At 36.8% G+C, this 26,962-nt stretch overlaps 1 protein-coding gene across 2 annotated transcripts in view; it reads right to left on the reverse strand.

Annotated features, from left to right (window-relative positions):
* Positions 1-26,962, reverse strand: part of SEC23A (SEC23 homolog A, COPII coat complex component) — a 75,309-nt gene that overhangs the window by 7,312 nt on the left and 41,035 nt on the right. For both annotated transcript variants that reach the window (XM_070775490.1, XM_070775489.1), the window contains 9 exons: positions 25,779-25,859; positions 24,051-24,140; positions 22,322-22,428; positions 17,438-17,591; positions 13,583-13,660; positions 11,752-11,913; positions 9,739-9,825; positions 6,765-6,920; positions 3,421-3,486 (listed from right to left, as the gene is read on the reverse strand). In XM_070775490.1, the coding sequence (XP_070631591.1) occupies positions 3,421-3,486; positions 6,765-6,920; positions 9,739-9,825; positions 11,752-11,913; positions 13,583-13,660; positions 17,438-17,591; positions 22,322-22,428; positions 24,051-24,140; positions 25,779-25,859 (981 nt within the window). The remainder of the gene's footprint in view (positions 1-3,420; positions 3,487-6,764; positions 6,921-9,738; positions 9,826-11,751; positions 11,914-13,582; positions 13,661-17,437; positions 17,592-22,321; positions 22,429-24,050; positions 24,141-25,778; positions 25,860-26,962) is intronic.

Raw genomic sequence — 26,962 nt, forward strand, 5'->3', positions numbered from 1 at the left:
TGAAAGCTGAAGCCACAAGAATGGATACAATCACCCAGAAAAAATTCTCTAAAATGTAGAGAATTCAAGGCAAACTTTTGAGGCACCTCTATATTCAAAGGGCTTCCCCCATAGCTCAGTTGGTAAAGAATCTGCCTGCAATGCAGGAGACCCTGGTTTGATTCCTGGGTTGGGAAGTTCCCCTGGAGAAGGGATAGGCTACCCACTCCAGTATTCTTTGGCTTCCCTGGTGGCTCAGCTGGTAAAAGAATCTGCCTGCAATGGGGGAGACCTGAGTTCAATCCCTGGGTTGGGAAGATCCCCTGCAAAAGGGAAAAGCTACCCACTTCAGTATTCTGACCTGGAGAATTCCATGGACTGTAAAGTCCATGGGGTCACAAAGAGTCGGACACGACTGAGTAACTTTCACTCACTTACTCACTATATTCAAAGAAAAAGGCCTGAATTCCAATTATTGCTTTATTTCTCTTCTAACTAGCCTGGGCCCCATAGTCAATTGTTTAACAATGCTCTCAAATATTCTACTCTCTTTGCTGTGTCCATCTTTCTTACCTCTAGTTCTAAATTAGCCCCAGTTCTTTCATCTTTGATGCAATGCCTAACTACACAGCATGGCTAAAGAACATTACGGAACCATGCTCAAGAAACTGTTGGTAAATAAAATGGACCCTCAACACTGCTGTAAGTCTTTTACTCACCCTCTATTGCTTTCTTATATTCTTTATAGCTGTTTTTAACCTGTTCTGTTGGAGAAGGCAATGGCACCCCACTCCAGTACCCTTGCCTGGAAAATCCCATGGATGGAGGAGCCTGGTGGGCTGCAGTCCATGGGGTCGCTAAGAGTCGGACACGACTGAGTGACTTCACTTTCACTTTTCACTTTCCTGCGTTGGAGAAGGAAATGGCAACCCACTCCAGTGTTCTTGCCTGGAGAATCCCAGGGACGGGGGAGCCTGGTGGGCTGCTGTCTATGGGGTCACACAGAGTGGGACATGACTGAAGCGACTTAGCAGCAGCAGCAGCAACCTGTTCTGTTATCTAGTCCTTAACCCCAGCATTTCTCACTCTAGCAATAATCTATTACTGAAAAGAAACAGGCTTCTCCAATGAGAGTTTTTCTCTCCACCTCAAAATCTTTCTGTCTTCACCCTTCTTCTCACTCTTTGCTTTTGCAGAAAGAAATGTCCTGCCTCCCTACCAGTGCTTAAACTCCACATAATGCGATCACACTGTCTCTTTCTGAGGATCTTAAACATCTATACAGTGTCCTTCTGGGTCTCCCCAACGTTAGCTCCTTACACTTAGCCTACAAGTAAGTTTTGTGCCCTTACTCTAATAACAATCATCCTTCTACTATTCATTCAGGCTAAATTTGCAAAAGAACCATTTATACTTAATGATCTCCACTTCTTCACCACTCATTAATTCTTTAATAATCTATCCTCTACACAATGACTATATTAAAACTGCTTAGCAAGGGCACAAATAACCGCCTAGTCCTCAAACCAAGTATCTGCAGCATCTCAGTATTTGTTACTCCCTTCTTCTTCCTTCTATAAAGTTCTCCCTCGCCACTTAGGACACGGTGTTCCTCTCTTTTTCCTTCCACTTCTCTGATTACGTATAAAATACTCCTAGCACTTGTACTTCCTCAAGGTTCTGTCTCATCCTTCTTTGCCTCTGTAGCCTCTCCTTGGACAACCATCCACTGTGATGGCTTTCAGTATCACTTGTCTAATCCTTGCCCTGACCACCAAACCCAAATTTTCAACAGCCTGCTCATTTGGGCATCTAGATGGTATCTCAAACTCAAGGTCTAAAACGTTGTCTTTTCACTCTCATTCCTACCGGCACACGTTCTCCTCAGTTACCCAGGCTCAGAGCACCTTACTCCCTTGTTCCCCCCCTCAACTATTTTTCAAAAATTCAAACCTTAGGAAAAAAGTACAATGAATACCAACATAGCACTGAACTTAAAATCAATGATGAACATTTTGCCACATTTTATGTTTGTATCTATTTTTTCTTTTCTTTTTCTTCTTGTTGAATCATTTTTTCAAGCTGAAGACATCACATTTTATCCCCGAACACTTTAGGATATATCTCCCAAGATCAAGGACAATCGCCTACATAACCACAACACCATTATTACTCTTAAGAAATTTATTACTATACTAGTATCTGATATACAGTCTATATATTTCACAAATCATCCCAATTATGTTCTTTATAAGCTGTTTGCTCTAATCCAGAATCCAATCAGAATTCAGATTTTGTATACAGCTGTCTGGCCCCAGAGTAAGTTTTACTTTCCTGCAACTGCTAATCAAATCTCACTGAGTCTCCTCTCGAAATATAACTCAAATCTATTCCTTTTCACCATCTCATCTTCTTTCTCTCTCACTTGGATTACTTCAGCAGAAACAGTTCCAACTTACAGACTGCTTCCAATTAATCTTAAGATTCAACTGTATTATCCAAGAATCAGAATTGGCTCTCTGGCCAAAAACCTTCAATGACATTCCATAACTTAGCAAATAAAAACTCAGCTCCTCAGTCCTCAGCCTGGTACTCAAGAGCCTCCATAACTAACTGTACAATTACATTTCCAGTTTATTGTTCTACTATTCATCCTGACATATACTCTTTATCCTAGTCCATACTGTCATCTACCTAGAATTCCATTCCTCACATAATTTCTACTTATTGGAGTCATAAGCACTCTAAAGGAAATATCTCTTCTTCTGCCATCATGCGACCTTTTTCCCTCCTTCTCCTCTATCCCCCCGTAACACTTTAAATTTTCCTAAAAGCATACAACCCAATCTGCCTTGTATTTTTAATGACTTAGGTATGTGCTTTATTTCTAATACTAGACTACAAGCTCTTCAAAGGCAGGGATGATAGCTGGGATCCTGAAGTACCAATATAGAGTCCTGCAGATTGGACACTTGATAAGTGGTGATATAGTGCAGCAGCAGCAGCAGCAGCAGCAGTGTATCAAGAGAGAGAATTTCTACCAAATTAAAATACATTAATAATGATGTCCAGGCCTCCAGCCTCTCTTGTTCAACCACAATCCCTGACCACTCCCTGCGTACTGTGGCCTTTTGTGGTTCTCAGCCTAGCATTAAGTCTGAATCATCACCTTCTAGTTCATTTACTATACACTTTATTGCTTTTTGTCTCAAGGGAAACATGATAAGCTTGAAATATGAAAGGGTTCTACATATTTGATATAATCACTTTTGTATTTTCTGTGGTGCCACCAAATGTTAATTCTATTTTCACCTCTTTTTTTTATTACTTTCCAGCAGAAACCATTACCAAAAACAAAGGCAAAAAACGTAGCTTTCACTAAAATAACGAACTATAAAAAACACAAAGAAATAATTTCCACGGTCTGCTATTTACACTTACCTGTCCCCAGGCATACATATTATTATGAGTCTGTGAGGGGTTAACTTTTGAAAGCAGGAAACGAGCCTTAAAAGCAAAGAAGAAATAATATTATCCATCAAATATAAGATTTGGTCAATATAGGCTAAACAAATACATTATGCCATATAAAATCAATTCTATTTAATATATTTTCATAAAATTAATTTTATTAAAATGAAACTTTAAAAAAATGAGATAAATCTTGAAATACGTAGACCACTATATGTTACAAATAAGTGTAACCTCTCCAAATCATACATACACAATAACATTTACAGTAACAAATACAAATTGTAGAATTCAAAACTCAACATATAAAGAGTATGTGTGCAACAATTATGACAAAGTTAGTGTGACATTTACCAAACACCTGGTCTGAAACATCAACAAAGGTTCAAAGTCTCCAAAGATTCAAAGTCTCTACATGTTCTTTCACTTTAAACAATGACTGTCAAACTTTTTCAAACTATAGGCTATTCCATGACAGCACTTGCCCAACATTTTGCCCATCTATCCACTATGCCTTATCATCATGAAATAATAACCAGAATTGAAAAGGAATACAGCACTACATGTGGTGAGACATCAATGAGAGAACAATTCATAAATTATTATTTCACATTAAAAGAACAAGACAGTCCTATCATTTGAAATTTAGTACCATACAAAATCTTTTCTACTTCTAAAGAATATCTTGGAGAAGGCAATGGCACCCCACTCTAGTACTCTTGCCTGGAAAATCCCACTCCAGTACTCTTGCCTGGAAAATCCCATGGATGGAGAAGCCTGGTAGGCTGCAGTCCATGGGTTCATTGAGCGACCTCTGAGCGACCTCACTTTCACTTTTCACTTTCATGCACTGGAGAAGGAAATGGCAACCCACTCCAGTGTTCATGCCTGGAGAACCCCAGGGACGGGGGAGCCTGGTGGGCTGCTGTCTATGGGGTCACACAGAGTTGGACACAACGGAAGCGACTTAGCAGCAGCTGCAGCAGCATAGAACATGTGGATTCAAATCCCAATTCCTCCATTTACAGTTTTCCTTGGCCACAAGTAACCTAAGTCTCAGTTTTATTATCCGTAAAATGGAAACAATAATAGGACTGCTAGAGAATCAAATGAGAGAAGTTATGTAAAGTGTTAACAGCTTTGCAAATTCTCAATAGGGTATAGTAGCTCCTATTATAAATATAGTAAAACCCTAATAATAATTGCTATCATTTCTGAATAATAGTTACTGATATCTACTACCTACTTTGTAATACTGTGCTAGGCACTAGGGATACATCAATAAACAAAGCAAGGTCTGTACTTTCTAGGAACAAGTGAAAAAATAACCTATAATTAATTTATATACCTCTAATAAGAATTTAAAAGCAGCAGTAAAAGTTATTCAAGAGTTGAGCTTTCCACAGATGGCTAACAAACACATGAAAAGATGCTCAACATCACTCATTATCAGAGAAATGCAAATCAAAACCACTATGAGGTATTCACGCCAGTCAGAATGGCTTCGATCCAAAAGTCTACAAGCAATAAATGCTGGAGAGGATGTGGAGAAAAAGGAACCCTCTTACACTGTTGGTGGGAATGCAAACTAGTACAGCCACTATGGAGAACAGTGTGGAGATTCCTTAAAAAACTGGAAATAGAACTGCCACACGACCCAGCAATCCCACTGCTGGGCATACACACGGAGGAAACCAGAACTGAAAGAGACACGTGTACCCCAATGTTCACTGTAGCACTGTTTATAATAGCCAGGACATGGAAGCAACCTAGATGTCCATCAGCAGACGAATGGATAAGAAAGCTGTGGTACATATACACAATAGAGTATTACTCAGCCATTAAAAAGAATACATTTGAATCAGTTCTAATGAGGTGGATGCAACTGGAGCCTATTATACAGAGTGAAGTAAGCCAGAAAGAAAAACACCAATACAGTATACTAACGCATATATATGGAATTTAGAAAGATGGTAATGACAACCCTATATGCGAGACAGCAAAAGAGGCACAGATGTATAGAACAGTCTTTTGGACTCTGTGGGAGAGGGAGGGGGGATGATTTGGGAGAATGGCATTAAAACATGTATAATATCTTATAAGAAACGAATCGCCAGTCCAGGTTCAATGCAGGATACAGGAAGCTTGGAGCTGGTGCACTGGGATGACCCAGAGGGATGGTATGGGGAGGGAGGTGGGAGGGGGGTTCAGGATGGGGAACACGTGTACACCCGTGGTGGATGCATGTTGATGTATGGCAAAACCAATACAATATTGTAAAGTAAAAAATAATAATAATAATAAATAAAAAATAAAAAGGAAATGAATTTTAAAAAATAAATAAATAAAATAAAATACTAAAAAAAAAAAAAAAGAGTTGGGCTTTCCTAGTGGCTCAGTGGTAAAAAATCTACCTGCCAGTGCAGGAGACACGGGTTCAATCCCCAGTTTGGGAAGATCTCACATGCCACGGAGCAACTAAGCCCGCGTGCTACAAGTGTTAAGCCTGTGCTCTAAAAGCTGGGAGCCACAACTAAACCCATGTGCCACAACTACTACAGCCTGCACACCCTAGAGCCCGTGCTCCACAGCAAGAGAAGCCCCCTCAGTGAGAAGCCTGCGCGCCAAACCACAGAGTAGTACCCGCTCACTACAACTAGGAAAAAGCCTGTGTAGCGACAAAGACCCAGTGTGGCCAAAAATAATAAACAAAAAAAAATTTTTTTTAAAAACAGAAAGAAAAAAAAAAGTGTACGTTATGGGGTCCTAATTGAGTCTTCTGTAAGGCCAAAAAAGGCTATATGTACGTTATTTAACCCTAATAACTCTAAAAATTACACACCTTTTTATAATGCCATAATGCTTTCCTATTACATGACATTTTCTAGAAAAGTGAAATGATAGAATAAGGAAAACAAAAATTATGTTACCATAAACTTCATATTCATAGACTTTGTCAGTAAACAAAGAGATCTGAGAAAAGTACACTAAATTATTTCCTAAGTTGTTCATATCTACTTGCTCAACTAAAGCTGGCATATCACCAAAACACCACCCTGGCTCTTGACTAGAGCTGAGCTGGAGGAAGAAGATGGGAGAAACCACCACCTGTAGTCAGCTAGTCAATGATCTTACTGCTCTGCTCTCAAAACTAAGGCAAGAAGGAAGCATACCTTCCTCTGGAAACCATCTGCCCATCTCCTTCCTTTTCATTTGCCTGGTGAAGCAGTCTATTCAAACTAATGTCAGAAGGCAAACAGGAACAACTCATTGTAAAATCATCAACACACATGCAAACAAATGAAGAGCATTACCTGACTGCCCCCGTGTTCCGTGTCAATGTACCTTGGCATTGGAAACCTGGAGTGAAGGATTTCCTGGGCGTCATCCACTGGGGCTTGCAGAAGGTGGCGGAAATTTTCATATTCTGGCATGTCCTGGTATCCTGACTTGCGCCACTGAGCTATGGTCTAATTTTAAAACAATTAAAGGAATTATTACTTTTTTTCTTGCCTAACCAAATATTTGTTTTTCAAATGAAACAATCATCAGAAAATAAGAAAATCATAGACTATTATCCCATTTATTTTTAAGTTACTAATTTTTTAAAGTTACAATACTAATTTCAGTATTCTTGCGTAAACAGATGCAAAATTAGGATATTTCTTCTTTAAAAGTAAAAAGCAATAATAATGAAAAAATTTAAAACACTACACTTATCATATTAAAGTTAGATAAAAGGTATCCCTGGGCTTCCCAGGTGGCTCAGTGGTAAAGAATCCACAAATCAATGTAGGAGACAAAGGTTCAGTCCATGGGTCGGGAAGATCCCATGGAGAAGGAAACAGCAACTCACTCTAGAATTGTTGCCTGGAGAATTCCAAGGACAGAGGAGCCTGGTGGGCTATATAGGCCATGGGGTCGTCAAGAGTCGGACATGACTTAGCGACTGAACAACAACAACAAAAAGGTATCTACCTAAGCTTATGATAAATAAAGGGGATTTTTGGTACAGAAGATTTCCTGGAGACTTCAAAATTAATTACCTCTTATATTATGAATCTTTACCAATGGAGTTACATTCTCACAAGATACATAAAGGTAAAAACTTTAATAATAATAGCAATAATATTATAAAGATAATACACCTATAAAAGAGCATCTGAATCAATATTCTTAAGGTAAAAATATTGATTTTATTAATCAACTTTTATTAAGGTAAATGACTCCAAAACACCATTTAATTAAATCATCCAAAGATTTAACCTGGCTTGATTTCTAAGTTAACTGAATCAATCAATGTATATCTTTATATCTCTATATTTAACAGAGGAACAGTCATCTGAATTTCCGATTTCTCATTTATGCATGTTAACAAGCTATTTGAAGAAATAAAACTATTGAAAGACAAAAGAAATTATCAAAAACCTAGCTCTGTCACAGAGCTAGTATCACAGGCATTATTCTTAAAAGTTTATAATAGCCAGGACATGGAAGCAACCTAGATGTCCATCAGCAGATGAATGGATAAGAAAGCTATGGTACATATGCACAATGGAGTATTACTCAGCCATTAAAAAGAATACATTTGAATCAGTTCTAATGAGGTGGATGAAACTGGAGCCTATTATACAGAGTGAAGTAAGCCAGAAAGAAAAACACCAATACAGTATACTAACGCATATATATGGAATTTAGAAAGATGTTAACAATAACCGTGTATACGAGACAGCAAAAGAGACACTGATGTATAGAACAGTCTTTTGGACTCTGTGGGAGAGGGAGAGGGTGGGATGATTTGGGAGAATGGCACTGAAATACGTATAATGTCATATATGGAACAAGTCGCCAGTCCAGGTTTGATGCACGATACTGGATGCTTGGGGCTGGTGCACTGGAATGACCCAGAGGGATGGTATGGGGAGGGAGGAGGGAGGAGGGTTCAGGATGGGGAACACAGGTATACCTGTGGCAGATTCATTTTGATATTTGGCAAAACTAATACAATATTGTAAAGTTTAAAATAAAATAAAATAAAAATTAAAAAAATTTAACCCCCCCCCCAAAAAAGTTAAATAGCTCTAGTAACTGGTAACAGTTAAAAATAATAATCAATAGGTCTTTAAAAGTCCCATATATTTAAAGTGATATTTTAAATAAGATCTTCCCTGAGTGCATGCGCGCCAAGTCGCTTCAGTGGCATCTGACTCTTAGCAACCTTGTGGACTGCAGACCACTAGGCTCCTCTGTCCATGGGATTCTCCAGGCAAGACTACTGGAGTGGGTTGCTTTGCCTTCCTCCAGGGCGTCTTCCTAACCCAGGGATCGAACCCTGGGTTATGTCTCCTATGTCTCCTGCACTGGCAGGTGGCTTCTTTACCACTAGCACCACCTGGAAAGCCCCTTCCCTATTACAGTGCAAATCTAAAATCATTTACAGTTATAACACTGGAAAAATATATCTGCACAAGTTACCTGAACACTAGACTATAAGCTTGAGTATAAGTTTATGAAAAAGATCTGTATTTCTCAAAGCATCTAGATTTCACTGCTTTCCACACAGAGGAAGCACTTAAATACTGCCTGAATGAATAAATATAGGAATGAACAGAGTTATGCTAAATAACCTAGATTAACTCAATTGCTACTCAAATAGTCTGCTCTTTTCATTTACCTATCAAATTAAGTCATAAATTTTAATTAGCTTGTGCTTTAAATGAATCTTTAAGATCAACTGAAATATTTTTTTTTACTTTAAATACTTCGTGTGGAATATTTGGGGGGTGGGGATGGGGTCTGTGTCGGGTTTTAGTTGCACCATGCAGGCTCTAGCTCCCTGACCAGGGATAAAACCTAGCCCCCTGCATTGGGAGTATGGAATCTTAACCACTGGACCACCAGGGAAGTCCCAGAATACTTTTTAAATGGATACATGAAATAACAAAAAGGAAAGCCCGCCTACTGACTTTTCCCTTCTTAGTGTCTTCAGGTAAAACCCAAAGGTATGATATGCTCACTCTTTCACAGCTATGCTTTGTATAAAATTCATTTCTCCAATTATGTGCAGACAAACAGACAAAACAACCACAGACAGGTCAACTGAAAATTAAGTCTAAAAATTCACAAAAGGAAGAATCACATTTTACACATAACTTAATAAAAGTGGAAATAAAGTTTATCATAGAGGAGACACTACTCATATAGTAAAGGGAGGAAAACTTCTAGCAATACGAATTAAAAGACTTTACTGAAACTACGTGCATAGCTTTAAACACAAGGGAATCTTACCTCACCATGATAAATCAAAATCTGGAAAAATGTGTCCATGAGGAGAATACGATCTGCAAGAATGCTGCTGCTATCAAGAAGAACCGGCTGATGTGAGGATAATAATGAAAGAGGAAGAAGGAAAAATTAATTACTTAAAAATACAAAATTGATCTTTTTAGGATCTTTAAAATCTTTTAAATGTATTATCTTACTACTTAAAACCTCTTGCTATTATGAATTCTTAAAGGATGTTTCAATTTAATTTTCTGAGGAATCGCTCAACTGAAATAACAATTGAAAATAGAGTAGTCAAGAGGAAATCAGAGAATAGATTCCTAAGTCTGATGGTGTGTGGCACCACTGAGAGAGGAAAGGCTTGGGACAGAGAAAATTTGGAGATGGAAACATAGTTCTGAATATGAAATGGAAGTGGCCTGAACTGACATAAATTTGGGTATCACATGCATGAAGATGGCAATTAGAGCTATGTGATTAGACTGCACTGTTTCAAGGGAATCCAGAGAAGCCAGAGACTGAGCCCAGACCACACCAACATTTAGAGTTCAGAAAGGGAGAAGCCAGCAGAGGGAGTCTGAGAAGGAACAGGCAGTGAGGAAGAGGAAAACCAGTAGGTGCTGTAGGCATTGGAGAAGCCTAGACCAAAAGTTTTTCAAGGAGAGTCCTCACTGGGTAAATGCTGTTGTGAGTTCCAGCAAGATGAGGGCTTGGTAGCCTTTATAAGAGTTGTTTCAGAATAATCTCAGGGCCAAGAGTCTGACTAATATAGGTGGAGAAGAGAATGTAACGTGGGAACATATGGACAACAAGCAACTCTCTGCGTTTAGCTGTGACTGGGACCAGAGCAATGAGGCGGCAACTAGAGACAATGTGAAGTCCAGGGGCTTTTGTTTAACAAGAGTGACACTAAGGTTTCTGTGTTAATAGAATGATGGTGATGAGAGAAGTGACAATGCAGAAGAGAAAGAGGATAACTTTAAATGCAAAGCCTTAAGAAATGAATGGGATTCGTGGATTAAATGGAGAGTTTGAAACCTGACAAGAGCAGGCAGTGGGATTCTATTTTTCTTCCAAACACTTTTTGACATTTTCCAGATGTTTACAACTTACATATATTACTATGAAATTAAAAAAAAAAAAAAAGGTATTTCTAAAACTTACTTTCCTCATTCAAATAACTATGAGACCAAATGTATAGCTAGACCAATTAAAAATGCATTTTCTAGAAAAGTAAAAACTATGACAAATTACTATAAAAAATGGCAACAAAATATAACTTTTTACCCACTATTTTTTTACAAAAGTGAATAAAGGCAGCATTAGAGATCATTAACAAATAGATATCATATTCTCTTTATACTGACCCTTCCTAAAGTTATTATTTTCAAATATAGTCATTACATACTTTTAAGTAAACAAATTGTTTTAATCATGAAACAGAAAAACTATCTATTTGAAAATAGGTAAAAATAATTGGGACAGTTTGCTAAGAAGGCAAAATGGATAGCTTTATCATTTTTCTAAGTATATATCTTTATAATCAACTGTATCTTATGTTCCAAAAGACTATAGGAGAATGGGACTGTATTAAAACAAAGCTTTTGTTTAGACAGAATGCCCTAATTGTCAGACACTAAACTCTGGAATACAGTTTCTAGAATCGTCATCACCTGCAGACATTGGTAAGGACATAAGTCATGAGACCGATAGGATTTTTATCAACCAAATGACTAGACAAAATAATCTTTAAAAAGTCTGTTAAAAAATTTTTTTAATAAATACAAAGTCTCTTATAGCTGTTTATCTTTTTAATAATTTCCTAATATAGCCTAGCATTTTATCTAGCATATAGTAAGCACTCATAAACATTAAGAGTACATATGAATAACAAGATATTCATGCCTGAATTAAATTCTTACATTTAATAACTATATTTCAAGAAAAACCTAGTTGTTTTACTTTAATAGCAGACAGCACAGTAACAAAACCAATTTCTTTTTCTACCCCTCTCACCTCCGGTGGTCCACTAAAAGAATAAGCGTACAGAATAGGCTGAATCATGATGAGAGACTGGGTCAAGTCTTGACGCATAAAGTGGTGACGATAATAGGAACTCTCATCAGGACTATTGTTAAAAACTTGCAAGAAAGGAGATCTTCTTAAATGAAACATAAACTACAAGATAAAACATGTGAGACAGCTTTAACTGATTTTAATATGGCAACAGAAGTTTACTACTATGAACACATTTGATTACAGCCATTAATACAAAAAAACAACTTCTAAATTGTATTTCTCAGAATCTTACCCATGATATCTATCAGTTACTTAAAAATGCAACTCAACAACAGCTAAAAAGAAAGAGATGACTCAAAAGAAAACCAAGACTAGGGACAAAAACCCCTTGTTTGGATCTAAGTCAAATATTTAGACTGAGGGCTTCCCTGGTGCTTCAGTGGTAAAGAATCCGCCTGCCAAAGCAGGAGACACAGTTTCAATCCCTGGGATGGAAGATCCCCTGGAGAAGGAAATGGCAACCCACTCCAGTATTCTTGCCTGGAGAATTCCAAGGACAGAGGAGTCTGGCGAGCTACAATCCATAGGGTCACAAAAGAGTTGGACACGACTTAGTGACTAAACAACAGTAACTTAAACTAATGCCCTCAATTCCCTTACAATTTTCTGATATGAAGTGAGATCCGAGAATTCTCAAAACACAAAGGGTTGCCTCCCTTAAGACAAGTGAGTGACAGTCACTTAGTTGTGCCTGACTCTTTTCGACCCCATGGACTATATATAGCCTGCCAGGCTCCTCTGTCCACGGAATTCTCCAGGCAAGAATACTGGAGTGGGTAGCCACTCCCTTCTCCATTAAGACAAGTAGACACTGCCTTATTCTAATCCTCCAAAATCTCAACAAGAGACTTGGGGAAGTCTCCCCCTATAAACATGGAGTTTCTAGGTTACAGATCAATAAACTATTTTCAAAAAATAAGAGTATCTCTGAAAAGAAGGTCGAAGCTTTAAACAAAGTTTTTGTGAGGAGCAAAAATTTGAATTTCCATATCTCAATATTAATCATCCTTCCAGGTTAAGGTAATATAAAATACCACTTCTTCCATAAATATATACCAAATAATCCATTTGGAAGGATTCTTTAAAGTTTCCTTTAAATATTGTGTCTCTGTTGTAGTGTTGAATCTCTCTTTTCTGCATTGTTTACATATATTTCAGATCTCACCCTTCAAAATGAACGCTCCTTGAAAACAGAATCCACGTCAACCATCTTTATTCTCCTAAATTACTTGCACTTCGTATATACTCAGTTGAATAAATATTATCTCTATTACTCATCATATAAACCTATACTTTTGGGAATATCTACCAAAACAACAGACAGATAGACTCCACTATCCAAGTAGAAAGGTTCTGTAAGATAAAGGTTCTTTTCTATTTATCTGGGATATCTCCATAAAGTTGTCCTCAGGCAACGATACCATAAGACTAGCAGATTGTTAAAATTACTTCCTTTCGGCAGTACTACTATTAGTTAGATCCCTTTTATCAGATGGAAAGCTAATCTGCTTCATACCAAACTGTGCTCCCTGATAAGGTTCTGGTGTAAATTTCTACTCACCACAAATATATGCTATATGCAAGGTTATCATAAAAATACTACTTACTTTCACTAACTATTCAACCATAATACTGTTTTCTTAGCTATCTCAAAACTTAAAACCTAACCAAAAGAATAATCCTATAAGATGAGTAATAAAAGACAACAGGAAAAGTGAGACCCGACGCTACCGTCAACACTAAGAACACAGATCTTCTGTCTACTCACCTGTGGATAAAGGGAGAAAGTTTCTGAAAATCTGAAGGAACTTGGATCATCTTTGTGATACTCGCCAAACTTCTGACACTAAATAAAATAAAACTTGTTAGTAATGCATACTCTGGCACAGAGCTAAAACTTCTGCCTATGTGTTTTCTATTTTTAAAAAGTTATTCTCTTTAGGAGGCAGATACTTGACACAGTAAAACTGGGATATTATTTATAGACTTACCAAGAGAATGATTACCAAAAAAGACAGAAATCTGAATTTTGGAAGCAAACAATACATTTGCTTCAGTGCAGAACAACTCATCTTAAAAGTGTTTGCATTTTTTTAAACTAAGTGTCTCTGATAGCAAATAAAGAGCTCTGGGTGATGGCCCAAGGAGCTCAGTATGTGCCCCCTAAGACCCTACCTAAAAAAGAGAACAGTCTATAGACAGAAACATGTGCTGTCAAGATACCACAGTGGCTCTAAAGGCAAAATGATGGTATAAAATTGGGTACACTCGAAAAAATACCAAAAAGAAAGAGCTACTGAGGAAAAGAAAATCAAGATCAACGGGTAAACCCGGATGGAAAGAACACAAAGGCAGAAACTAAAAGGCAATAAAGGAGACACATACTCTAGCAATAGGGAAGTAAACCCTCCATGATAATATAACAAAAGGCATCAAAGTAACTGAGATAATCCACAGGAGAAAAGTGCTCAGCATAACAGCGGACACTAACTAAGCACTGAGTAAATGGTAGCTTCCTCTTTGTTCTTCAGCAAAGTCTCTGACCTGAAAAGTTTCTATAGTACTTATGTAACTGGTCTACTTCCTGGCAACATCTATTAGCACTTGCATATGATCAAGGGCAAAAATAACCACCAAAAAGTAACAAGAGATTCACTGCTGAAAGTAGTGCAGGGCTTTTGTAGCCTAAAATGTTCAACTAAATCATTTACATAGCTATCTGTGCTATAAAGAACACATAAAAGGCATAATTGGTTTGATCACATTTTTGGTTTTCAGGAAAAATCATTTCAGAACCACAGCTATCCAAAGGATAAAAAAGCTGCAGCTGTAGCACTAATCCTCAGAAAACAGATCTTGGTATCTGGGAATAAGAGTACTTCTGACATCAATGTGCCCTAATAACATTTCACTGATGAAACTTATAGATTAGGATAATAATTTTCACTGTCCAATATGAAAGCCACTAGCTATGATAAATTAAAATTAATTAAAATTAAATTAAAATCCAGCTTCTCAGTTGCACTAGCCATATTTCAAGTACTCAAGAGCCACATGTTGGTAGTAGTTCCATAATGGACAGTGCCAATAACAGAACATTTCTGCCACTGTAGAAAGTTCTCCTGGACTGGTCTAAAATACAAAATATACTTGAGATCTAGAACATCAAACACATTGAAAAGATTCTTCAGAAAAGCCAGTATGTCACACATCATTTGATTTTATTATAAGATCAGTCACTTTTTCATGTTTTTCATTTTCATTTTTATTGGTGACTGCATTCCTTCTTTTGCTAATTCCTTGTCCATGATCTTTGCTTATCTTTTACCCAAATACTACTCATTTGCAATAGCTTATATGAAAATTTTCACATTTTGCCATACATGTAATAATGTTGGTAATAAATTGTGCTAATGGTATTTTTACCACACAGACTTTTGTTTCATTTGAATGTAATAAATCTTTAATATTTTTATTTAATGGCTCCTAATTATATGTTTCATATTTAAAGTCCTTTTTCATCCAGAGGTTAAATGCATATTAACTTATTTTTTATAAATATTGCCTATGCCACAGATAACAATATAAATTTTGTGTAATATACACATACATAAATTTCTAATCTTTGGGTTACTTTTTAAAATTTTATTGAACACTCAAATGCCCTGGCATTAATTACTGGAATTGAGAGGAGTAGTTTTTATTTACAACCCAACCAGAACACTACCACAAATGAGAAAAAAAAAACAAAAACTGAAGCAAAAAGGAGGTATATCAAAGATCCACTGTTTGAGTTATTTAGTAGTAGTAAGATTGGGCAAATAAAGCGATAGTAACACAATTTTCTTGGAGAAAATAACAACACTTGAAAGAACTTTAGTCTTTAATTCAGCTATTAGTAATGCACAAAGCCAGCCACATAAATGAGCCCAAAGGGTCAAAGCCTAACCTCTGTAAGAAAATGGTAATGATGGAAGCAGTCCTCCTTAAAAACAGCACAACTAAAGTGCCTGGTCCCACCAGTGTACCAGAAAAAGTGCAGCTTCACACGGAAAGCTACTTATCAGTGGGTTTTACACAGGTTGATAACCCAAGGTGTACTATCCAATTTCATGTCATATGTCATAACCTACAAATGCAGTGATAGTAGGTTAACTACAAATCATAACCACATGACAAATAAATGTGCTGATTACTTCAAACAGCTTTTAGATTCTCAAAGCAGTAAAGTATTTGTTAAAATTACACAGTCACAATTAGTGAAAAAGCTCAGGAAACAAGATATTTCAGAGCAAAATTTATTATCTAGAAAAGAAAAAAATCACACAGTAGATAAGAACCTAATAATGACCACATGTAAAATTACAGTAAGTAAAATGCTAGGATAAGATGAAGTCTGAGAAATTAGAAAGGTTCCATTGTAAAACAATATAAAAAGTGAATGCATTCATGACATGTTAAATGATGTTGAAGAGGTTTGTATAATTGGCTGAAAAATAACAGCTTCCCTTATCAAGCGAACAAGTCAACAGATTTCACCAATGTCGTGCCAAGTTGCTAAATAACAGTGAAATTCCAGAGGACTTTTCTGCTGCCCTAAACAAGCAAAGGGCAAAACATATTTAATGTTTTGATCTTCTTATATGGAAACCAAAGTCTACTTTGGAGAAAATATGCTGGCATTTGTACTGATGGTGTCCAATTAATGGTTGGCTCCAAGAAAGGTTTTATGACTCTTGTCAAAAAAAGACAGGCTGATGTTGTCACAACACTGTTTTCTTCACAAAGAGGTGCTAGAGTAAAAACGCCCTCAAAAGTGAAAGAATGAAAGCACTGGATGATGCTACAAAAATGGTTAACTTTATTAAACAAAGACTAGTTCCCTCAATAATGTTTTAAATATACATGAAAATTTAGACAAAGAACACAAAAACTTCCTGCTAAAAAAAGAAATTTGATAGCCTAGCAAAGAGAGTTCTCAGTAGAATTTCCACACTCAAGGAAGAATTGAAGAAGTACTTTCAAGGAAATTATAGGCCAGAATTTGCTGAGTAAATAGGAAGCATTAAGAACAGAACTTAACTAAGCATTCTAGGTCATAAGGAAAGTAATGGGTTCCTGACATGTTAAAGCCCAAGTATAATTATCATTCTTAACAACTTTACTAACATATACTTTGGTAGCCTAGATACAGATAATAAAGACTTGTCTATGTTTTGTATGTTAATGTGTATAATTTTTATATCCTAATTAATTTATCTTCAAACTTCCACTAAAATAAAAATAGAAAATTAAAACCACAGCTGTGGAGGAAACTATGCAAAAGTACAGTAAAAACAAATACAGCAATTAAATTGGGAATTAATTTGGTATCAGTCCCCCCAAATGATAATAGGTTACATAATTGTCACTCCTTCATTTTAAGGAAAAAAGGCATTTTCATCTACTGGACGAGATCAACGAACTCTACTATTCATTACTATGCCTTTCTCAGCAACTTGATCAGTAGTCCCTCCTCACACAGTCTTCAGTTACACTGTCAAGTACCTTTGAAAGAGATTATCAGAAAATACTGACCATCAATAAATGCATACCGATTCAGAACAGTATGTTTACTTCTTACCAGTCTTATGAGCTGTCTGTCTAGCCATCTAAGCACATCTGGACCTTCTTCAGTTTCAGCTCTATAAATCGCCAGCCGAGCCATAAGAATGGCAGCTGCCTCCTGGTCAAAAGATGCAGCAATGTTTTGGATCTGAGTTTGAGCATCTGCCCAGCTAAAAACAAGAAGAAAACACAGAATTGCTGCTAAATTATAATGTTCATGATACCTTAGTTGGCTATTACACAGATTTAAATTTAAAAGATACAGAAAATTACATCAATATTTCAAAATTCCAATATTACCTAGAAAAATTAGGTTTAAAAAAATCACTAATAGTAGTTTCAGTATAGTACTCACTGTTTTTCAGAAAAAAATATCCAAACCTAATAAAATCCTCTAAAATAACTGCATGTGCCTAGGTGCTTCAGTCCTATCCAGCCCTTTGCAACCCCACGGACCGCAGCCCGCCAGGCTTCTCTGTCCATGGGATTCTCCAGGAAAGAATACTGGAGTGAGTTGCAATGCCCTCCTCCAGGGGATGTTCCTGACCCATGGATGAAACTCGTGTCCCTTACGTCTCCTGCACTGGCAGGCAAGTTCTTGACCACCAGTGCCACCGCAGAAGCAGTAGATTTCCAAACACATTCCTTAAAACATTAAGATCTTTACACATAAAAATAACAGCATAGGTATGTGTGTGCGTATGCATACAGATACACGGGTTGGTATCACAACAAACTGTGGAAAATTCAACAATTAGAACTGGACATGGAACAACAGACTGGTTCCAAATCGGGAAAGGAGCACATCAAGGCTATATATTGGCACTGTACTTATTTAACTTACATGCAGAATACATCATGAGAAATGCTGAGCTGGATGAAGAACAAGCTGGAATCAAGATTGCTGGGAGAAATATCAATAAACCTCAGATATGCAGATGACACCACTCTATGGCAGAAAGCGAACAAGAACTAAAGAGCCTCTTGATGAAGGTGAAAAAAAGTTGGCTTAAAACTCAATATTCAGAAAACTAAGATCATGGCATCTGGTCCCATCACTTCATGGGAAATACATGAAGAAACAGTGGAAACAGTGACAGACTTGATTTTTTTGGGCTCCAAATTCACTGCAAATGGTGACTACAGCCATGAAATTAAAAGACAGGTGCTCCTTGGAAGGAAAGTTATGACCAACCTAGACAGCATATCAAAAAGCAGAGACATTACTTTGCCAACAAAGGTCTGTCTAGTCAAAGCTATGGTTTTTCCAGTAGTCATGTATGGATGTGAGAGCTGAACCATAAAGAAAGCTGAGAGCCGATGAATTGATGCTTTTGAACTGTGGTGTTGGAGAAGACTCTTGAGAGTCCCTTGGACTGCAAGGAGATCCAACCAGTCCATCCTAAAGGAAATCAGTCCTGAATATTCATTGAAAGGACTGATGCTGAAGCTGAAACTCCAATTCTTTGGCCACCTGATGCAAAGAAGTGACTCATTTGAAAAGACTCTCATGCTGGGAAAGATTAAAGGCAGGAGAAGAAGGGAATGACAGAGGATGCGATGGTTGGATGGCATCACCGACTGAATAGGCATGAATTTGAGTAAATTCCAGGAGTTGGTGATGGGACAGGGAGGCCTGGCATGCTGCAATCCATGGGGTCGCAAAGAATCAGATACAACTGAGCGACTGAACTGAACTGAACTGACATGGGTTGGTATATCAGACTTTAAAAATTCATTTCTTCAATCTTATAAAATCTTCAATCTTATAAAAACAGAAAAATGGAAACACAAAAAATAAAATTTTCTCCCAGACTAAATAATTATCATTTCCTGAACCAGAAAATGAATAAAGTATCAGAATTTTTTCTCATTGGTCTTTAATTCAATTATTAGTAATAAAAATTACTTAATTAAAATTATTATGTATTATTTTCTCTCCATATTGATACACTAAAACCAATAAAAAATAATAAGTAAAATTTTAGTCTAAGTGATTCATTTGATATTATATATAAAATAGCACAATTTATTAAACTCACCTGTTCTATAAATCTAATCCAGTCAAGCTGATAATGAGGAGACCCAGCAATAGCTTTTGTTTGTTTGTCTAACATTTCACAGGCAGAGTTTTTTAATACTTCAGCTGATCCTGTTCCTAAAGCACCTCACTTAAAGCAATTCTGACAATACTTATAGCTTCGTGAAAAGCTGAACCACTTTTACATGACTCAGAGCTCTAAGAAGGGATCCCAAGAAAACTCAGGCAGCAGCACTCAAATTCTTCTCCTTTTTTCCTGTGCTTTTAATTTTTTTTCAAGTAGACAAATAATTGTTTAATATTTTCTAGGTGACTTATAGCCATAGATTATCTCAGTCTAATGAAATACCAAAAAGCAGAAAACAATGAGACTGAATAAAGGAATAAGAACTGGTAATTTTAAAGGTTACTTTTAGTGCAATTTAAACACTTAGTGATTATACTAACAGTTTAATTTAATTACTTTTAAGTAAAAAAATATCATAGAACTAAAAACAAAGCTGTTGCTTGTCTGGCCACGCAGCAGGGCTTGCAGAATCTTAGTTCCCCAACCAGGGAGTGAACCAGGGCCCAGGGCAGTTGAAGTACCAATGGTTAGGACCACTAGATCACCACGGATTCTCAAAAGCAAAACTGTTTTAAATGGGAATTTTTTCCCAGCTTGTACGACCATGATATTCACTTGCTGAAACATTTTTCTCCTGAAAACAAAACGGTTCAGCAGTGAAAAATACATTAGCAAGCAAACACATACAAATTTACTACTTAAAAGTTATTTAGCCATCAATTTAAAATTTTATTCCTAAAGTTTAAAGGGTTTGTTCACATGGCAAAATCTGTCTTCTGTATTTTCAATACTCTTTCACTATGATTCTTACCAGTAGTTTCAAACCAAACTTTCCAGATCAAAGTTATTTTCTCTATACAACACAGGATAACTTGACTGTATCTCAGGAACTTAAGTCCTTTACTTTCATATGGTTTATTCACTTAACAAATGCACTTGCCTTGGCCAATAAATAAAGGGGAAAAAATAAGACTTGATTATTGAAAATGGCCAGGATAAGCTAATTTGAAGAAGTGGGTGCTTTGGTGAGACTCAAAGATATAAATGGCACCAAAACACACATGGTATCTCTCTACAAATAGCCTCAAAAATTCGAAGCAAAAAAAAATTGAAGATCTGTAAATCCATGAAAAATTTCTTATAACAAAAGTTCCCTTTCTCTTGAAAGATTAACCTCTTTTTAAAACTTTTCATTTTAAGAATATTTCAAACATAAAAGCAATGAGTAGAATAATCTATATGTTCATCACCTAGATTAAACAATTCTCAGCACTGTAACATTCTGTTTTGCCATTCTCTCTTCCTTCATACACACACACTTTTTCTTTTGCCAAACTTTGTGAGACTAAATTAAAGATAGATATTTCACCTTCTCCTTAAATACTTCAATGTGTATCTCCTAAGAATAAAAAAGTTCCTTTATACAGCTCCAGTTACAAAATAAATGAAATTAAACACTGATATAACTCCAGTATTCTTGTCTGGGAAATCTCATGGACAGAAGAACCAGGCAGGCTATAGTCCGTGGCATTGCCAAGAATCGGACACAACTTAGCAAATGAACACCACCACCACCACACAATCTGGAGACTGGGATTTGGGGAAATAGTTCTTGATGGAAATTTGGCATAAAATGGAAAGTGAAGTGACCTAGCAATATGGAATATAGACTTTTGTAAGAAATTAAAATTTGTGTATAGAATAATAGTTGCAAATATTCAAACAATAAATTCCGTGGTTAAAGGGAAAAAAAAAAGATAAAATATTATTAGCCTATATGTAGACCAAATTCAAATTGCCCCAATTGTCTCAACAATGTCCCTATAGCAAAAATTTTCCTGACAGGATTTTATCCAGGATTGCATACTGGCTTTAGTTATAATGTCTCTTTAGTCTCCTTTAATTTGGACAAGTTACTAACAGTTTCTTTGCCTTCTAAGACATTTTTGTTGAGTCTAAGCCAGTGGCTTTGTAAAGTATCCCTCAATTTGACATGCTCAGTTGTTTCCTTAAGCAAATATTTTGAATTCCAAATTAAGTTATACAGGCATGTGGGGGTGGGACGTGTATATGCTGCTGCTAAGTCACTTCAGTCGTGTACAACTCTGTGCAACCCCATAGACGGCAGCCCGCCAGGCTCCTCTGTCCCTGGGATCCTCCAGGCAAGACTATTAGAGTGGGTTGCATTTCCTTCTCCAGTGTACATGTTGAGGTGGCATAAATAAATTGACCTATTTGCCAAGAATCAATACTTCAAAGTTTGTAGTATAAAATCTGAACAAACATAAAGGAAAGCTCAATTGGCACTTTTTCTTCAAAAGAGTAATATACTCCCTTAACATTCATTCAAGGATTTTAAGTCAGAGCAAAGTTATAGCAGGACAATATATCTAATCTCTCTACATACTGCCCTGTACTATTTAACAGGCCATCCAACACAACCCTCTGTTGAAACATTAGGCCGTGTCCATCACTCACCAAAATAGTCTCATGATTTTAGAAATGAAGCTAAATACATTTAAATACATTTCAATAAAAAGAGAGCTATGATGCCTTCCTTCAGTGTGCATTTTCTAAACCATACCTAGATCAGGTTAAGTTTATACTGCCCAACACTTCCTACTCAGACAATCAAATCCAAGACAAAAATAGACCAAAAGTCTGTTCACGTCTAGACTCACCTCATCTAAGAATCCTTTCCAGACCAACTTCATTTCAAAATGTCACTCAAAATAGGAAGCCAGTTTGGGGAGCATGACACATAAATTAAATCTCTAACAAATACAACTTACTTCCTAGCAATGGTGGTCACTCGTATGCGTCTCTGCCCACTTGAATGCTGATACTGAGTCACAAACTGGATTGCACCACGCCCTCCTTGAGGAATTGGAGCATTATGCTGCATAAAAATAAAAGAGCAGAATCTAAGCAAAGTCTATTACAATGTTGTCATATACTCATGGATTGCATATTCTAGCACTAACAATTCATTCTAAAATCTATCAGAAGGATGCTTATTTCAAGGGCATACAGAACAATGGCGATTTACCACATGAAGGAGAAATGTATTGGGGAGAGGAGAAAAATTATGAAGGATAAGAGGGAACTGAGTCAAGCTAGTAAACCAATTTCAAGTAATATATAATTCAGAGAAACATGAAAAAGCAAAATGAAGAGAGAAGTGTAAAGAAATTAAAAGATAAAAAAAAAGCATATGTGAGGCAGTTCTGCCTAACAGTAACTGGATAAAAAGAAATGGAACTAACATAAAAAAGAATGAAATAATGCCTTTTACAGTAATATGGATGGACTGAGATATAATCATACCAAGTAAGAGAGACAGAGAAATACATATATCATACGGTATCATTTATATGTAGGATCTAAAAAAAAGATACAAATGAACTTATTTACAAAACAGAAATAAATTCACAGACATAGAAAACAAATTTATGGTTACCAAAGGGGAAGGCTGGGGTGGGGGATTAGGATTTGGGGATTAACATATACACACTACTATATATAAAACAGATAACCAACAAGGACCTACTGTATAGCACAGGGAACTATACTCAATATTTTGTAATAACCTATAAGGGAAAAGAATCTGAAAAAGAATAGAAAAATATATATGTATAACTTTGCTGTACACCTGAAACTAACACAACATTTCAAATTGACTACAATTCAATAAAAGAAAAAGAGCTAAGTTTCCTCCCCTACGTACATAAGATGAAAACACAGATTTTAGGAAGATAATCACATGATGAACAGATGACCAACAGAAAACCATTAATGAGAAGAGACCAACAGTAATATATGATAATCATCCTCAGAAAGAAACAAGACGGTCAAAAGGGAAACTTTCTTCATGCCCTTTGACAACAGCCATTCTTGCTTTGTTGTTGTTGTTACTGTCTGTCAATAAGAGCCACTATCTTTTTCACAAATTTTAATAGTTAAAAAAGAAAATTACTGCATATATTTTAGGCAGGCTCACTACTAATACTTCATAGTTCATTTTATGCCCAATAACTACTGGTATATCAATATTTATACGTTATATCATTCTTTAATATGATAATGTTCTCCTGCAGCAGAAGAAAATATCGTTCCAAATACTGGCATCTTTTACCTTCCAATCTTTTTCTATAAATTTTGATATCTTAAACTTTCTTTCAAAAGGACTCATATATCAGTATACCTTGCGACACCTAGGAGGAACTAGATACCCACCTACAAAAATGCATAACTAGAGCAGAATTTAAGATTTTATTTATGCTACAGCTTTAAAACAAAAGACTAAAAGCTGGGTTGTCCAAGGTTGGGTATTTGCAGCTCTCCCTGACATCTCTTATTATACAGTATGTCCTCTCACCAAGGAGTGTAGCCTTGAGAAACAGAAAATGACAAAGAAAAATTTCAAAACAGAACAAGCTTTTGGTCATAGCTCTGGAAATACTCATGGCCTAAATTACGTTTTCAAATATACATTTCAATATTCAAATATAAAAGTCATACCTGATTGACAACTTCAAAATATATGGCTAAGGTTGTGGTGGGACTGAGTCCACATATCTTCCACTGACAAGTGCCACCTGTTCCTATCTCCTGTAAAAATAAAACACAGCATATTTGAAAGCTAGAGAATATAATTTATCTCTGGTGGTGGTGGTGGTGGTGGTGGTGGTTTAGTCAGTAAGTCATGTCCGATTCTTGCAACCCCACGGACTGTAGCCTGCCAGGCTCCTCTGTCCATGGGATTCTCCAGGCAAGAGTACTGGAGTGGGAATTTACCACTATATATATGTGTGTGTATATATATATGTATATATATATATATGGGCTTCCTTTGTAGCTCAGTCGGTAAAGAATCTGCCTGCAGTGCAGGAGACCTGGGTTTGGTCCCTGGGTTGGGAAGATTCCCTGGAGAAGGAAATGGCAACCCACTCCAGTATCCTTGCCTGGAAAATCTCATGGACACAGGAGCCTAGTGGGCTGCAGTCCATGGGGTCGCAAAGTCGGGCACGACTGAGCGACTAACATTTACTTACTTATACACACACACACACACACACACACACACACACATATATGCATATATATATAAAGGTGGAAACGTAGAAAAAAAAACCAGTGAGAAAAAATTTACTTCAGGTTTCTAACTAATTTAATAAATGTCAAATGTCTAAGATTTTTTTAAGATCATATAAATATGCCATGAAATAAAATTAAGCAGTTTTCACACAAATAAAATTAATTCAAATCCTTGCTAAGTAAATTATAAAAGTATTAGCATAAGTTTCTCATATTGGAGACATTACAAGTATACTCAATTTAATGAAGTAATTACAACTAACATTATCCTTCTATCCAATGATTTAATCCACTTAAAGAGATAGTGATTTAACATACGCATATATGAATACAGGTTCTTCGGATCAGAACTGTGTAATTTAAGCCATCTAATTTCCAAGAAAACATCTTAGATATAAATTTTTACCATGCAAACTGCTTAAAATTAATTTTTAAAGTGTCATTTCAAAGATGATTGCACACTTTGTATTTTATCCCATCATTTTCTTCACAGCTACATGATTCTACCATTTCAAAGCACCTTATACATCTCCTAGATAGAATAATAGTAAAGAAAGGAATTAATTCAGCTTGTGGCTTAGCTGGTAAAGAATCAGACTGCAATGTGGGAGACCTGAGTTAGAACCCTGGGTTTGGAAGATCCCCTGGAGAAGGGAAAGGCTACCCACTCCAGTATTCTGGCCTGGAGAATTCCATGGACTGTATAGTCCATGGGGTCGCAAAGAGTCAGACACGACTGAGTGACTTTCACTTTCACTTTCAAAATCTTAAATCTAATTCAATTACTCCAATGGAACCTCTATTAATGAAAACAATGGGGGAATCAATTTTGACTTTCAGAAATCTCCAACTTTCCAAATCATAATAGTTGCTTTTTCTCCCCCAGGCACAATGGGGCAAGGAATAACTTAGGCATAAAAAATAGAAGACTAGTGAGACAGTACAGAAGTTTTAATTTAGGGACAGATGGGAAAAGAAGAATGTGGAAAGAACCACCACACACAGAGGTATACCAATGGAAGCTGAACCACGTTCTACTGAAAAGCAGCCCACACAGTCATTTTGAAAGAATGCTACATATTGCCCAAGACTCTATTGAATCTACCCTGAGAATTAATGATTTTCTTTTTAGAAAAAAAGGTAGTGACTTACATTTTCAGACACACAGGGTCCTTTAGAATTGAGAGACACACAGGGTCCAATAGCTCCTGAAATCTTTATTTCCCTTGAGGTCTGCAAAATAAGAATATACAGTCAGCACCCCATATTGGTGGGCTCCACATCGGCACCTTTTTGAATGAGAGCTTTCTGGATATATGTGGCAATTTCTTAAAATAAGACAACAATGAAGTTCGCTGCATCAAATGGCTCTTCTTTTCACAAGCAATTTCTCTGTAGAATGCAACACTGTCGGACAGCATTTCACCCATTAATTGAACTTCTTTCAAAATTGGAGTGAGTCCTCTCAAACTCTGTCACTGCTTCATCAACTAAGTTTATATAACACTTTAAATCCTTTGGGGTCATTTCAACAATCTATAAAGTATTTTCACCAGTAGATTCTATTTCAAGAAACCCCACTTTCTTTGCTCATTCTGAAGAAGAAACTCTTCTCCATTCAAGCTTCATCATGAGATTGTAGCAATTCAGTCACACATTCAGGCTTCATTTTATTTTAAGTATTTATTTATTTCACTGTGCCAGGTCCTAGTTGCAGCACATAGGATCTTTGATCTTTACTGCAACATGCAGGATCTTTTAGTCATGGCACGTGGCTTCTTTCAGTTGCAACATATGAACTTCTATTTGCGGCATGTGGGATCTAGTTCCCTGACCAGGGATGGAAACTAGTGCTCCCTGCACTGGGAGCACAGTCTCAGCCACTGAACCACCAGAGAAGTTCCCAGGCTCTAATTCTGCTGCTGCTGCTAAGTCACTTCAGTCGTGTCTGACTCCGTGCGACCCCATAGACAGCAGCCCACCAGGCTCTGCCGTCCCTGGGATTCTCCAGGCAAGAACACTGGAGTGGGTTGCCACTTCCTTCTCCAATGCAGGAAAGTGAAAAGTGAAAGTGAAGTTGCTCAGTCGTGTCCGACTCCTAGCGACCCCATGGACTGGAGCCTACCAGGCTCCTCTGTCCATGGGATTTGCCAGGCAAGAGTACTGGAGTGGGATGCCATCGCCTTCTAATTCTAGCTAGCTCTAATTCCCCACATCTAATTCTAGTTCCCTAGTTGTTTCCACTATATCTGTAATTACTTCCTCCACTGAAGTCTTGAACCCCTCAGAGACCCATGAGGCTTGAAACTTCTTTCAAATGCCTGTTAAGGCTGATA

The sequence above is a fragment of the Bos indicus genome, chromosome 21, assembly GCF_029378745.1.
Source record: "Bos indicus isolate NIAB-ARS_2022 breed Sahiwal x Tharparkar chromosome 21, NIAB-ARS_B.indTharparkar_mat_pri_1.0, whole genome shotgun sequence".
In the NCBI taxonomy this organism is placed as follows: Eukaryota; Metazoa; Chordata; class Mammalia; order Artiodactyla; family Bovidae; genus Bos; species Bos indicus.